The 15573-nt window shown below is 41.0% G+C and overlaps 1 protein-coding gene across 5 annotated transcripts; it reads left to right on the top strand.

Annotated features, from left to right (window-relative positions):
- Nucleotides 1-1585: 1585 nt before the first annotated feature.
- NIPA2 (NIPA magnesium transporter 2) lies at nucleotides 1586-15306 on the top strand. 5 transcript variants are annotated; one of them, XM_075134755.1, is made up of 8 exons: nucleotides 1586-1861; nucleotides 4639-4696; nucleotides 9418-9478; nucleotides 9845-10067; nucleotides 11763-11819; nucleotides 12603-12693; nucleotides 13276-13436; nucleotides 14339-15306. In XM_075134755.1, the coding sequence occupies exons 4-8, from the start codon at nucleotides 9929-9931 to the stop codon at nucleotides 14974-14976; spliced, it is 1086 nt and encodes a 361-aa protein (XP_074990856.1). In that variant the 5' UTR covers nucleotides 1586-1861; nucleotides 4639-4696; nucleotides 9418-9478; nucleotides 9845-9928; the 3' UTR covers nucleotides 14977-15306. The 5 variants fall into 5 exon arrangements, with proteins under 5 accessions (XP_074990856.1, XP_074990838.1, XP_074990864.1 ...); XM_075134763.1 differs by lacking the exon at nucleotides 1586-1861 and adding an exon at nucleotides 2062-2275; XM_075134737.1 differs by lacking the exon at nucleotides 4639-4696.
- The last annotated feature ends 267 nt before the right edge of the window (nucleotides 15307-15573 follow it).

Genomic DNA, 15573 nt, shown 5'->3' with positions numbered 1-15573 from the left:
AATGCTTAAAGGAGTTCAGTTAATATTTTCAGGTGTTTATTCTCGTCAGTATTGTTTTAGATTGGTTGGGAAGACAGGAGAGTAGAAGCAGAGGAGAGTGGAAGGAGAAGACTAAATTCACTGGCTTCAGACACCATTACCGTTTAACTCAGAAATATGTATGTGTATGTGTTTCCAAAATTTGGCATGATCACAGGCACATTAATTTCTTTAGCTCCTTTAAACTGTCTTGGATATTGGTACTTACATGATCCATTTACTGTTTTAGGTGGTACAGTTGCTAATTTTTTTTTAATCCATTTGAGGAATCCTTTTCACTAGCTGTCGAAGTTTTTCAAAGACTCCACAGTTTTGGTGTCTTGTAAAACCAGCCTCCTACTGTGTAATTACATAGGTAACAACTGCATATGGTTTTTATATATAAAAAATGTATTTTTATATATATATATATACACACACACACATAAAAAACTACTTCGCAAGTGCAAAGTTCATGTCATGAATACTAGGCTAGTTTTAAATTGGGGAATGAAATGTTGCCTTAGGGCATAAAATAGGCCTAAAATTTATCCATTTGCTTTGAGTGGCGTAGAAATTTTATTTTTGTGACAGAGTGACGGACCATTTTTAATGAGAAACAATGCAGCAGGTAATGTTATGAGGAATAGCTTTGTTATGGGTATCCTGTGAGGGAAAGCCAAGATTTCTTCTCTGCTTTTGTTTCCAAGTCTAGTGAAAATGAAGCAGCTGCTTGTGCAGATTATAATATCAACACAAATCCCAAGGAAGGAAGAAGAAACTGTTGTCACCAAGGGATGCGACAAAGCAGTCCCGTCCTATTGGAAAATGTAGAGTTGCGTCTTCCATGTGGAGCTCCCACACGTATACACTTGCAGTGTTAGGTTACTTAGACCCAATGTTACACTGCAGCTTTGTAAAGCTTGTTTAAATAGTTCTGAGGAAACCGAAGAGCCCTCGGAGTCTGAAGCTTCTTACGATCGTTTCAAAAGCTCTTCACTGAGGAGAAATATTTGTCTAACCACGTGCATCAATTCTGCTTCATAGGAGATTAAAGCATTTTTGGTTGTAAAGCAGTAAGAGTGTGAATTAAGTAGATTAATAAACCATGCCACTTATGCAACCCTGTAAAATGCCTCTTTCCCTTACTGCGTATGGTTTGTTAAGTGTAAGTATTTATTTTCTGTGAGAATGTAAAAACTGGGTAACATGGATTTTGGCGGGAGTGCCTGAGGCAGGACACGGGAATGAACTAGACACAGCTTTGTGTCTCAACGGCGTCGCCGCCAGACGCTGCCCGCCATCCATGACAGGGTATCTGAAAAACCGGCGCCGACGCTGGCTAAGGCAGAGCCCTTTCCACGGCGAGTTTTTCCCCGGTCCCGGGGGGAAGCGCTGGCCCGCCTTGCCCCGGGCTGCCGCTGTCCGGACGCCCACCTGTGACCGCGGGGGCGGCGGGGCAGTTAACGGCAACGCCCCCGCGGAATGGAGGGGGAGGGGCTACGGGAAGAAGCACGTGACCCGAGATGGGCGGGGCGCCCGCCCCTGCCGCTGCCTCGCTCTGGGCCGGGCCGCGCCCCTTCCGGCGGGCGCTGCCGGAATCAGCGGGGAGGGGGCGCCCGGGCCCAGGACGCCGTCTGCGCTCGCCTCCCGCCGTCGTTGCCCGCCGCGCCCCACTGCCGGTCCCGTCCCCCCCCTCCCCTCATGGCGGTGGAGCGCGCGGGCACCGGCCCCTCCCACCGCCCGCTCCGGCCTCCCCCTCCCCCCTCTCCTCCTCTTTGTCCGCGCGCGGCGGCGGCCGCGGGGCCCCTCCCGGCGGGGATGTGAGGGGCGGTGACGGCAGGTAACCGGCAAGAGGCGGGCGGGCCCGCCGGGGGGAGGGGGCCCGGCTGGTCGCGGGCTGTCCGAGGGGCGGGGGCGGTGGCGGGCCCGGCCGGCCCCTCGGAGGGCGGGGTGAGTAGAGGAGGCGGTGGTTGGGGGTGCGAGGCGCGGGGAGGGAGGGGGGGGGCGGTGCCTGCGGGCGCGAGGCGCGTCCCCGCCCCCACGTGCGGCCGCGGCCCGCCCGGCCGGGAGGGGCCCTGCCCGCGCCTCCGGGCCGGCCCAGCCGCTTAGGGTCCCCGGCTGTTCCGGCTGCTGCCTACCTTCCTGATGCTGCCTCGGGAGCGCCGGTGCCTGGGTGCCTCCCTCCCCGCCTCGGCCCCCTCCCCCTGAGCCGCGCAAGGTCCTTGGCGTTCGGCGCTGTGGGGAAGCGCTGCGGGTGAGGAACGAGCAGGCCGGGGTGAGCCGTGCTGCCTCCGGGCGGGCGGCGGTGGTTGCGTGGCTGTCACGGCTCCGGGCGTTGAACCTGGCTGCAGAAGCTCAAGGAGGCCTTCGCCGTGTTGGTTTCTCCGCAGTGGGAAACTTGCTGTGGTTTGGGCTCAGAAGGCCAAGATTCAACAAAATAAATCCGGATGTTTGTTAGGTTCTCTAACTGGACAGAATTGGCAAGCTACAGGACGCTAGTTCCGCCAGAGCTCCAGAGCTGTTGTACTTCTTAATGGAGTGTGCGTGTTGTTAATCAGGGAGCTAAACCAGTTTGTCTTTGTGGTTTGGTTCAGGATTGAGTTGAGCTGAGGTTGAGGGTTGTGCAGCTTGGTTCCAAATCAACTTCAGCAGGACTTCAGAGTCCTGGCAGCGCTTTAGTTTGCGGTGGAAAAAAATAATTTTAGTTTTGCATTGTAGTTCGGAATGATTTGTGTTCATTCTTATACTGTGAAGATACAGGCTGGGTCTGACTCTTTAGTCCCTGATTTTTTTTCTGATCTTTTTTTTTTTTCCAACCAGTCAACTTCCTCCATTTTCCAGCAATATCTTTAACATTTTTTCTAATTAAAACATAATAAACGTAAGTCATCATGGCTCTTTCTGAATGCTTTTGATGTGCCTCATACAGTTAGGTTTTTTTTTCCCTGAAGGGTAACATGTTTGTTGATAGGAGATTATTGCGTAAGTTTTCATCAGTATCATTGTATTTAGAATTCAGTGTCACATCAGTTCTGCTTTCATTGAAGTTATTAATTCTCAGGATAAAATCCCAGCAAATAGAAAGCAGGTTATAACAGGTTATCAGTCATGTCAAAGGAATGACAGTGACTAATGTCCAGATTTGACTTTAACTTATTCAGTTATCTTAAATTTGAAACTGCCTGTCTTAAATACTAAGTAATACTTAAATACTTCAGTGAACCTGTGCTGGTGACTCATCCTACTGAGAGGGGAGCTAGTGTACTAGGTACAGCAAAGATGAAGCAAGTCATGTCGTCTACTCTTATCTTGAGTCTGTTTTCATAGACTTCTGGGAAATACAGTCAATACAGTATCAGCTATAAAGCACCCTCTGTAGCTGGTGTTCACTTAATGAATAGCACTCTGTTTTAGTGAAGATACTTTTTAGTTTTATGTGAAAATGCTTTAATGGAAGGTCGTTCTTTTTATAGAAGAGAATAACTACAAATAGCAAATACAAAGAATAAGATGTACAAAAATATTTAGTGTGGCATTTTTCTTGTTTTCTCCTGTTTCTTAAAATGGAATGCTTGTTGCTCTTGCTTTATTAATAGAAATCTGCTGTAAAGGATAAGTTTCCCCACAATTTAACTAAAACTTTTTAAATAGGCAACTATGTATGTTTTGCTTTCTGAGTACTTGTGCTAGTGCATCTAACATTATATTATATATATGCATATATATAACATCTTTATAAACAAATTAATTTTTTTTACCTTGCCTATGTAATATGTAAATAATTATGTGTGTAAGTTTGCACACTCATTTAACTTTGACAAAGCTGGAAAACTGTATCTTATTGGGACAGATTTACAGTGCAAAATTGAAGGTACTCTTTCCTAGATAATATATACAGAATCTTTAGGTACTGTATGCGTGCATCTTGGCCTTTTAAAGATGCACGTGACTAAGTTTCGAACCAGCAGCTCTTTTATCTTAATGCTGTGTTATATCTGTCTTTTCAATGTTTTCTCTATACTTGTGTTTAAAAGATATGTTCAAGAGTGGACAGAACATAACTGAGGAAGATTTGGATTAAAGAGTTAGGTGTATTTTGGAGATTTTAGTAATCTTACTGAGAATATTTCTGTGTTCATATTCCTTGCCACCCGAGAGTTCTGTATATAAACATCCTCTGAAAACTCACCATAACAAAGCCAGTAATTAAAACTTTATATCAGTTTTTGTAATAAAAGTGCATTAGCAGTTAAGTTACAGAACAAAACTGAAAGGACTAGGGTAGTATTTCAGTTCAACTTTAGCATGTTACCTTCTAAAGAATAGCTGAGATTGCAAGTTAGTTTCTTTGATTAGTGAAGTGAAAAGCAAAGGGATGAAAAGAACTGTAACGCTTCAGGTGAGATATACCTAAGGAAGATCAAATTTAAAATCACACTACTTTGTTTTTCAAGTGTTTTTAAAACAAAAATCCCGTCTCTTTTTAAAGCATAGATGAGACAATGTACAGCCTTGTGTGTCATGCATGAAAATGAAATTAACTTGAAATGATGGACATAATTTTTTTAGCTGAATTCTTAAAATGCCAATTAATGTTATTTTTAACTTATATTTTAGAAACCTAACATTTGAATTATTTAAGAAGTGAATGCCTCTGGATTTTTGAACAAAATTGGTATGTATCGTGAGCCTTTGAAAGGCTCATCACTGAACATTTGGATTTTTGTTGTTAGGGAGTGGTTTTGTTTCCTGTGGTTTTATGCCTGTGGAAAGAAAGAAGGGAACACATAATCGTCAATGTGACAAATAGTAGTCAATGTGTATTTGTTAAAAGCAACTTGTTGATTCAACCCCTTTTTCTTCCATGAAAAGCTTTATGGCTAGAAGGGCATTAAATAGGTACTCTATTTCAATGCTAGAAACATGAAACTTCTCATGGAGCTCTTGTAAATAAGCAGAATTGAAAATAAAATACCACAGAACAGTTCAAAAAATGCTAAATGGCTGTACTTGGAGTAACTATTACTAATGTCTTGTCAAAACAGGCCTTTGTTTAAAAATTCTTCCGTGTGAGTCACGTCCGAATCTTGTGCTTTTTAATATTAATGATATGGCTGAAAGGACGAAAAATAATTAATGGCATTGAGCAGGGAAAGGTTGCCAGTGTGTAAACTCAGATGAGTATTTTCAGGAAACATATCTGAAAAAAAGACCTGCTTTTTTATAGAAGTAAATGAAAGTTATTACACCCAGGCAGGAATAACTTGCTATACAAATGCAGTTTAGAGAACAGTAGTTCTGTAGAAAAGAATTTAGAGGTTATACTAATAGAGAAGTTGAAGATGAGTCAACAGTAGATGACTGCTCGGGAAGGGCTAAGAAAACCACCCATTTTTGGTTGTATGAAAAGAAGTATAGTATTGCGGAAGTAATAATAACTCAGCTAAAATACTGTATGCGGCTTTGGGAGTTGCACTTCTTTAAAAAAAAAAAAGTGGGCTATTGGGAAAGGACCCAGAGGGTGGCACAGCAGGAAGCGCCAAGCACGTACCTTGCAGAGTAATGTTAAGATACGGGTGCAAAGATAAAGGGAGTTGTATCTTTTCCAAGTCCAGAGTGGACAAACATAACGGGCTTTGGTAGTCAAAGTGAAGATCTAGATGAAGATCATTAGATAATTAGAGTTCCTAACAGCATCAAAGCATGGCTGCAGTGTTTGTGACGTTTCCTTCGTAAGTATTTCCCGGGAGAAGCTTGGCTGAATTATCTGTAATGAGGAGCAGCAGTGAATGATGCTTTACGTGGCAAAGCATTGAAGTGCATGGCCTGTTAAGGTCCTTTTTAGCTTAGTGACATCATCCTATTCACAGTTAAGATCAGTTGTTAGACAAGAAAATGGTGAGTTCTAGCATTTAAATATTTTAGCATATATTTAGATTACTTCTAGGAGAAAAGACTGTCTACTGAACTCTTGAGGGCTGGTGGCCAAGTAGGCAAAGTTGGAACAATCCACCGTGTTTACTTTTACCAACTATAATTATTCCTTCCATACAACATACAGCTTGTGGAAGTGATACTAATTTTCTTTGGCTGATAACTCCCTCATACTTACTTATGCTTATCTGCTTTTAAATGTAAAATATTATTTCATCTCATGACACTACTTTTAGTGTTTCTGAATATTTAGAGAGCTTACTTGTTACAATAAATATATAACATCTTTTGAGCACTGTGTATGTGCTGCTTTTGGGAGAAAAGGACTTTTGAGCAAAGAGACAAGCGTTACCTTGTATTTTAGACCAGAGAGTCTGTATCTTGTCAGCATTTGTGATACTTCTCGGTTACATCTTAAAAATAAGCAAGCAAACTTTGTGGCTAATCTGGACTTGCTTATGTCCCGCAGTTTTTTTCAGAAAGCTTTTTCTCCATCTCTCCCTGTCTGATAACCTTCAAACTCAGTATACGTTCCCTGTGTTGTCTGTCATTGTACTGTTGCACACTGAGAGTTATGACTCATGATACTACATGATCCACAGGCAGTTCGTAAATGGGTGGTTCTTCGAGGCATTGTAAATGTTGCAGCTTCTGTGGATAGGAAAGTCTCATCCCCTCATTACATCTCTGAAATCAGAGCAGCAAACTAGTATTCCTCCGTGAACCTGCTAGTCTTGGATGGATGAAATACTCTCTGTGTGAAAATGAGCTGTGACCTTGATTAAAGAACCTTTGCAGAACTACACCAAATACAACTAAAACCACTGGCAGCTTTGTTTAACTCCTACATTTTCTGTCTTCCCTCCTGGTTATAACTTAATAGTGGCCCTGGCTGCTGGAGTGGGACAGCTTTGGCATGTCCCAAAGCTGAAATGTGAGAGGAGTATTCATTCCAGAAACTGCTCATTTCATGGCATTTTCTTTTTCTTATTTCCAAACATAATAATTTTTCTTGATGATATTTATAAGGACACATTAGTTCCTCTTCTTTTACCAGGTCTTAGGGTTTGAATTAAACTACTGATTTCCTGAAGTGTAAAACCTCCTGTGCCTGCTATTGCTTTGACTTTGCAGCTATACATGTCAGTTCTACACGGGCAAATTAGATCTGCGCTGCATGCAGTGAACCAAATCTCTTCAGAGAGGAGTTGGTTCACCATGACTGTGCGGCAGAAATGGTCAACAAATGTAGACATCTGTACAAACCTTAGATGGAATATGGCAGTCCAGCCCAAGCAGAAATGGGACTGGTCATGTCTGTGAGGACAAATAAACTTAGAAAGAAGAGCTAGCAGTAATTTATGTGAAGAAGTGATTAAGATTTGAGTCGTTTAGAAGATTAACGAAGTGGTTGACAGGGAATCAAAAGCTCTTTAATGTATTTGGGATATGGGGGAGGGTAGAACTACTAGTTTTGAAGTGTAGCATCCTTAGGGTGTTTTTCAGTCTAAATTCAGAAAATTACCTGTTAGCTCGGAAGTTTTCCTCATTCTTCTGCAATCAAATTCTTCCTCTACTCCAAAGAAAAGCAGCCTGTGCTGCTTCTATTGTCTCTGAAATGCAGTGGGTGGAAGATGTCAAGATGGGACTAACTGATGCGCTTTACCTCTGTTGGAAATGTTTTTGTGTAGATGAAGCTATGCAAGCCAGGGAGAGAAGAAAAAAAGTGGTTTTGCCAGTATGGGGAGTTCTGTTTTAGTAAAAAGCTACACTGGTAAAAATACTCCCATTAGTAATATAACTAGAGTAGCAACTGTTGAAAACACTAGTATTGTAGAAAAGCTCAGCAAAAGAAGCCCACCTGCCCCAGGTGATGCTATACCAGTATCCCATTTTACACCAGCTGGAGCTAGACGAGCACTCTTAGCTTGATTAGCTGAATAGTGTGACTGCTAGAAAAGAGGGTAGAGAGAACAGTCACAAAAGTCTCTTGATGTCTTTTCCTTGCATTAAAAAATGCCTTTGTTCTTCAGGGGACTGAAAATCTTGCTTTGAATTCAAAACCAGAGAAATATTTGATGCAGTTTGATTTGTCTTTTTTCGTTTTGTTTGATACGAATTTTGTATCATGCAAGAATCTACTTAAGTTTATTTTTAAAAGTTGCTAGGAAATGAAAGCAGTTCATTTACTTAAATTTTTCCTACAAAACAAGATATTAAAAATTACTATGCAAGGGTTAAGGGAAGAGGATTTGAGAATTTTGAACTGTGGATCTTGCAGCATTTTGAATAGTGCCATGTTGAGTGCTTATTAAATGGGACTATTTTCCTATACTTTTTCACAGCCTAACTGGATCCAAGTAAGAGGTTCTGTGTTCAGTTTTAATGTTAACCTACCTGTAGCTCTCTGTTAGGTTTTCCCTCGGGGAAAGTCAAAGTTGGAAGCAAGAACGTACAGGGAAAGGTAGTTGTGGAAGAAATCAGGTTTTGAAGAAACAGGTGCAGGAATCAGAACTGTGAACTGGTGTGGCAGACTGGAATATGATTTTATCTAGTCCTGGACTCCCAGCGGGGGCATCCATCTCTGCCTGGGCGTGAAAAAGGGCGCTTGATATTGCAGTGCCTTGACACCAGTATTGTACTCCTGCCTGGGGAAGCTGCTGCTGTATCTCAACATTAAAGCTGTGGAATTCAGATTCCAATAAGCACTGAAATGGAAACATTTTATTCCATCCTCTTCTTTACCCCCTTTTACTTTTAAATCAAAAGCTTATTAATGCATGTTATGTCATATGCCATGCTTCTGAGTATCTGGAAAATAATTGTTTAGGGAACTAAATGCTAGTCTTGGCACATCTGTGATTGGTGTTCCCAGGAAATAAAAATTGTTTTATCTATAGGTGTTTTCTTCCTTTAGAGCAGTTCTCTATACTGTCATGATTATCAGTTGTCTTGAAATCAAAGCCTAAAAATAGTTTTCATTTGCCCTCATACTATAGAGAGGTTAATCACCTTGAAAGTACTTTGAGCTTTTTGTTCTTCAGTTTAAAAGTTTTTTATAGAGATACCTTAAATTCAAAATCTTGTGTGTTGGATGGAATCCAGGATATCCTCGTTGCAGCTTGTAACAGGAGAAAAGATGCACGGAAATAAATTTTGTTAAGCTGGAGGTTGAATATGTAAAATCTGGATCCTAACTAAATTTGGAGTCTTAGCAGGCTAGGTGAAAGCTTTTAAACTGTAAACTTCTAATAGTTACTGTAGCTAAGCTGAAAAGATGCTTCATACAGATATGGGAAACTCTTTGTGAAATATATCAACAAACAGATGCCTTATTTTTTGTTCCAGATTTCCCTGTTTGTTAGAGAGTAAATGCCTGCACATACATCTCAAGCTTGTTTGTGTTGGGGAAATTACGATATGATTAAACACCCATTTTAATCTTCTCTTTCATTTTTCTAGTGAGTTTATATGGAAGAAATGCTGTGGCTGTTCCCAAACTCTCTTACAAACTGATTTCAATGTAAGTAATTGTAATTGTTTGATCAGTATTGTCAGTTACATGGTGTGCCAGACATAGATCTGTGTAGTTAATGAAAAGAAAAATAAATCACACATCTTTAAGCTTTCTTTAACTTTTTTCAAAGAACTTTTATTTGTTCGGGTTTAGGTTTCTGTATGCCAGGTCGGAAGCCCTTCCGTGTGTTCAGACTTGTTAATGTCACTCATCCATGGTTCAAGCTTACACATGCTTCAAAGATTGCCTATTTTTTTTAAACACTCATAGCAGAGACCATTCACAGGAGAATCAGTCACATGAGCTGTTGAGGATTTTCCTATACAGTATGTATTTCTAGTAATTTAATTTTGATGTGTTTATTTTGCTCAGGTTTCAGTGTTGCATCATCTTGTGTTGAGTAACAGAAGTTCTACTGTTCATTGATCAATGTGACAGTCTTTAGTAGTTTACGAGATGAGCCAAACTCGTGGGAGATATGACTTCTGCATTGGTCTGGTGTTGGCTATGAGTTCCAGCATTTTCATTGGAGGAAGTTTCATCCTGAAAAAGAAAGGCCTTCTCCGGTTAGCTAGGAAAGGCTCCATGAGAGCAGGTAAATACAGGTTTAAGAAACTTGCTGACGTTTAAGTTTTGCTGTTTAACAGAAGTTTACTAAACCTATGATCTTGTGTTGACTTTTTTTTGTTTGTTACAGGTGTATGAGACCTAAAACACAGAGCTGATGTGTTTTTTCTCTGGTGTCAGATACACCTAACTCTGTGTGTGATACATGCTGTTTAATTTGCATGTAATGCCCTCTAGGGACACTTGTTGAATGATTCCTTCGCATGTCAGTTAAATCTGAATTGTACTTGCAAATTGAACTTGGAACCAGCACTCTTAACTACATCTACGCTCCTGAATAAGTGAATTTAGGAGAACATTAACTGCATTTGAGTGTCAGGAGATTGGTTTAGAAAACTAAAAATCACATATAATGATCACATGTAGTGAATAGTGTCCCTCAAGGGTTCATACTGGAACCAGTACTATTTAATATCTTCACCAATGACACAGACAGTGGGATCGAGTGCATGCTCAGCAAGTTTGCAGATGACACCAAGCTGAGTGGTGCAGTTGATTTGCTAGAGGGACGGGATGCCATCCAGAGGGACCTTGATAGGCCAGAGAGGTGGGCCCGTGCGAACCTCATGAAGTTCAACAAGGCCAAGTGCAAGGTCCTGCACCTGGCAATCCCCAGTATCATACAGACTGGGGGGCGAATGGATTTGAGAGCAGCCCTGCGGAGAAGGACTTGGGGGTACTGGTGGATGAAGAACTGGACATGAGCCGGCAACGTGCACTTGCAGCCCAGAAAGCCAGCCGTAGCCTGGGCTGCATCAAAAGCAGCACGGCCAGCAGGTCGAGGGAGGTGATTCTCCCCCTCTACTCTGCTCTCATGACATCCCACCTGGAGTACTGTGTCCAGCTCTGGGGCCCCCAGCACAAGAAAGACATGGACCCGTTGGAGTGGGTCCAGAGGAGGGCCACGAAAATGATCAGGGGGATGGAACAACTCTCCTGTGAAGAAAGGCTGAGAGAGTTGGGGTTGTTCAGCCTGGAGAAGAGGAGGCTCCAGGGAGACCTTATTGTGGCCTTTCCAAGCTTACAGGGGGCTTATAAGAAAGATGAAGAGAGACTTTTTACCAGGCCCAGTTGCAACAGGACAAGGGGCAATGATTTTAAACTGAAAGAGGATAGATTTAGGTAGGACGGTTGCAGCATCCTCAGATGATTCAGAGGGTTGAATCTGAATATTTTTAATTCAGTACCTGTCATCTCTGCTTGTAAAGAATGATTGATCTCAAGATAGGTAATTCATGCTTACTGGTTTGGAATGGGAAGGTGTGACTGCATTTCACATGTTTGTAATCAGCCGCATAAACCACAAACGATTTCCACAAAGTAGCATTCTCATAAGAGACACAAAACTTGGCTTTTCATGTCATCACAATGAGTTGAAAGAACTCTTTTTCAGGGTCATGCAGATATGGTCATCAGTGCCATTTCTAATACAAAAGAAATAAAATAACTAGTTTTCAAAGTAGGCTGTAGGAGGCCTTTGCACTTCAGAAATTTGAAGGTTTTATTTCAGCCCCTCTAACTATAAAGCCTAAGTATCAAAAGATTACCCATGTTTTTAAGGGCATGGGCTGCAAAAATTATTTTGGTGATGTTATCAGTGACAGGGCTTAGTGTTTGTTGGTGTATGTTTTTAATGGAGTAGCAAACATTCTTTCAATTTTAGGTCAAGGTGGTCATGCATACCTTAAGGAGTGGCTGTGGTGGGCTGGACTTCTTTCAAGTAAGTATCAAAAATATGCTCAAGTAAGCATCAAAAATATAATCTGCATTATATAATTTAAGTAAATAACTACACCACAGATGGCAGCAATGGTTACAAAAAAGGAGCGAGATGAGGATTCTACGAAGTATGGTAATGCTATCTGGTGATTTGATGGGTGCAACTCTAATGATCTTAATATATTGCCTCTTGCACCAGAAGTTCTTTCATTAATTTAACTGCCCTCTTTGGGCAGTGGAACTAGGCAGACGTTGGTCTTCCTGTATCTCTTTGCTAGCATATGCATTCTGGTTTTTGTCTTAGCAGAGAAGTGCTTAGATATACAGGATTCTTTAGAGGGAAGCATATTTTGGGATGATGTCTCTTTTCTGAACTTTATTTTTGCATTGCTTAAACTCTTGACTTACTGGCTGTGTTCAGGTAACTATGGCTTAATGTATGCATTGCCCTGTATCCTGCTGTTGCCGATTTCTCCATGCAGCAGTTCATGATTCAAGTTGGCAGGCTGGGGAGCTACAACATAGACACCAAAATAAAACACCTTCTAATTTGGCTGAATTAATTTTAATACCTGTTGTAGTCCCCCAGCCTGATTTTAAAATATAATAGCAGGGGAGAGGAGGGGTATGTTCTGCTAGTACTGTTAGCTGAACGCTATCATTAGAATTTTCCATTGTTCCCTTACTGCATGTTTGTGTCTACAAGAACACTTGCTCTGATTCACAAGTTTGTTGCGTAAGACAGCCTAACTCCTTTTTTTTAATTATTACTATTACTCTGCAGTGGGAGCTGGCGAAGTAGCTAACTTTGCTGCCTATGCTTTTGCACCAGCTACGTTAGTGACTCCTTTAGGAGCTCTCAGTGTTCTTGTAAGGTAAGAAACACTAACAGAAAGCAGTGTGATTTCAGAGAGAGAAGTAAAATATTTATTTAGAAATATGTCACTGAATTATGCTGTAATAATAAATAGAGAGTGCTTATAAACATCAGGAGTAACTTTAAGTTTCTCCAAATGTGAAGTGACTGTGCTAGCAATGTGCTAGCAATGTGCTAGCAAATGTGAAGTGACTGTGCTAGCAATGCATCTACACCTCGATCTGTGAAAAGCTATCATCTTCTGCATTTCAAAAACGCGTTGTATACAACAGAATAGTATTTTCATTCCTAAGTAGAGTTAAGATTTTTGTCTTTTTAAAATTACTTTTACAAGTGCTTAGATACAGAGTTTTTTTGGGGGGCAGCATGAAAAAGGGGTTCTGGCGAGAGATGCCAAATATTAACAGGTAGTTCTGTCCATAGCAAGTACCTTGAGATAGAAAATAAACTGTGTAGCTATTTTTAAGCTGCACATTGTGTATGTAAGTGACCCATACAGTCAAAGCAACCTGTAAGTTGATGAGCAAATGAATGAGATATTACTAATTCCATGTTTGCTGGTGCATTTTTTTCTTCTTAGTGCCATTCTGTCATCCTTCTTTTTAAATGAAAAACTTAATCTACATGGAAAAATAGGGTGTTTGCTAAGTATACTGGGATCAACTGTGATGGTAATTCACGCTCCACAAGAGGAGGAAGTAGAAACTTTGAATGAAATGTCCCACAAACTAGGTGATCCAGGTAAGAAAAATGCTGGCTTGATATGTACGCAGCCCATCGTTTCTTTATTATAGTTTCATTCCTGCTGCTTTCAAGTTCCAGGAATATAGCCTGTGTCTGCTTCATGTTGTCAAAATGAAGTAGAGATTTGAATTCTGTGACATAATTCCATAGGGAGCTTTGCATGATGCCAGTGAACTTGTCTGGCCTTCAACAAAGTGTCTTGACGTGAACCAATGAGATGACAGTTTAAACAAATGCAGCAGCACAGTTGTATAAATGCAGCTTCTATAAATTTTAATTGAAGTGTGTCAGTCTCTAAGCCCAACTTTGAGCTATCCTTAAAATGAGAAAGTAGGTGCTGTGGTAAGCGTCTGCCGAGAAAAGTAATCCTGCAGACTAGCTCCCATGGTTACATGGAAGATGAGGCACTCGCAAATACACATCTGCAAAATACTATATATGCAAAGACAATTCCCATTTTAAACAGGAGGAAATAGCTAGCACAGAGATTAAAAAGCTGATCTTGAGGAATGACCTGTTTATTGGAAATCTGCTGATGAATGTAGCAGCGTGCCAAAACGTACCTCTCTAAAAAGCATTCAGACACAAGCCTGTATCCAGTGGCAGCTACACCTCAGTGAGTCTGTGTGTAACGCAATTGGCAACCTAATCCTGTAGTCATCTTGCTGATAGACTGGTAAAGGTAATACAGCATGCCTGAGTTTCATTCTTTGTTTTAGCTAGCTTACTATAAAATTGTTTTAACTTTGGTGTTGGAAGAGTAATGCGAAACATCCTGAACTCTTCTGTTTAAGCTGAGCCGATCGCAGTGTTAATGAGTGTTTTCTCGGTACCTCTACGATGCTTTTGATAGCGTACGTAAATAACAAGATATTTTTTTTTTCCCTCCCCAACCACAGGTTTTGTGGTCTTCGCAACGCTTGTTGTCATTGTGTCTTTAATTCTAATATTTGTGGTGGGACCTCGCCATGGACAGACCAACATTCTCGTGTACATAACAATTTGCTCTGTAATTGGAGCATTATCAGTCTCCTGTGTAAAAGGTTTGGGCATCGCTATAAAGGAACTTTTTGCAGGAAAACCTGTGCTGGAACATCCATTGTCTTGGATTCTGCTGCTGAGCCTTATTGTCTGTGTGAGCACGCAGATCAACTATTTAAACAGGGCTCTGGATATATTCAACACTTCGATAGTGACGCCAATATATTATGTAATCTTTACAACATCTGTTTTAACTTGTTCTGCCATCCTTTTCAAGGAATGGCAACACATGGCGGCTGATGACATTATTGGCACCTTCAGTGGCTTCCTGACTATTATTGTGGGGATCTTTTTATTGCATGCCTTCAAAGATGTTAATTTCACCCTAGCAAATCTGCCCCTCTCCTTGCGGAAAGATGAGAGAGCAGCAAATGGTACTTTGTTGAGCACGTACGACTGCTTTAATCATGATGAAGAAAGTTCTGCCTGTCTAGGTGAAATGCAATCCACTGAAAGTCTCTCAGCCAGGAGAAATGGAAGTCTGTCAGCCTTCTGAAAATACCTACGTGTTACGGAAGAAAAGAACAATTCTGTCTCTGGAAGTTTTTTTCTGCTGTGAAATGTCTGAGCTTGTCTGGAAACTCATGTACTTTTTAACAGTACGTGTAGACAATCGTTAATTTTTAAGTTCGATTAGGTTGGATAAAGAACACTTGAAGGGGTTTTTATTGGCCTTATTTTTACTTTGAAAAATACTAAAATGACCTCAGACCACAGTTGGCTTTGTTGCTTAAGTTATGTGTAAATACTTTCATTTCATTCTTCTGTTTTAAGATGTATTGCACTAATGACAATTTTATCAAAAATAAATCGCTTTATTTCTGCAGTGGTGGTAAAAAATTGCAGTGAACCTGAATCCTTTGTACTTGGTGCCCTGACTGAACACTGAGTGACTGTAAACATACTAGAACAGGAGCTGCAGTAAGTACTCTTGTCCCAGTCTGTAAAAGAGGAAAGGGAAAGCTACAACTGAGTAAGACTAATCCTTTGAAAATACTGCTTAACTAAAGGTGTATGCGAAACTTGCAGGATTTACATCAAAAAATCAGAGTAACTGGCTGACAGCAACAGGAAGGCAGCAGCTTCTGCTCTG

This window comes from Calonectris borealis, chromosome 1 (assembly GCF_964195595.1).
Source record: "Calonectris borealis chromosome 1, bCalBor7.hap1.2, whole genome shotgun sequence".
Classification (NCBI taxonomy): Eukaryota; Metazoa; Chordata; class Aves; order Procellariiformes; family Procellariidae; genus Calonectris; species Calonectris borealis.
This window is presented reverse-complemented; position numbering and strand designations above follow the sequence as displayed.

Coding starts and splice junctions, on each gene's coding strand:
- NIPA2 (XM_075134737.1), top strand. CDS start 9,929: ATGAGCCAAACTCGTGGGAGATATGACTTCTGCATTGGTCTGGTGTTG. Junction 10,068..11,762: donor GAAAGGCTCCATGAGAGCAG/GTAAATACAGGT, acceptor TTTCAATTTTAG/GTCAAGGTGGTCATGCATAC. Junction 12,694..13,275: donor GCTCTCAGTGTTCTTGTAAG/GTAAGAAACACT, acceptor TTTTCTTCTTAG/TGCCATTCTGTCATCCTTCT.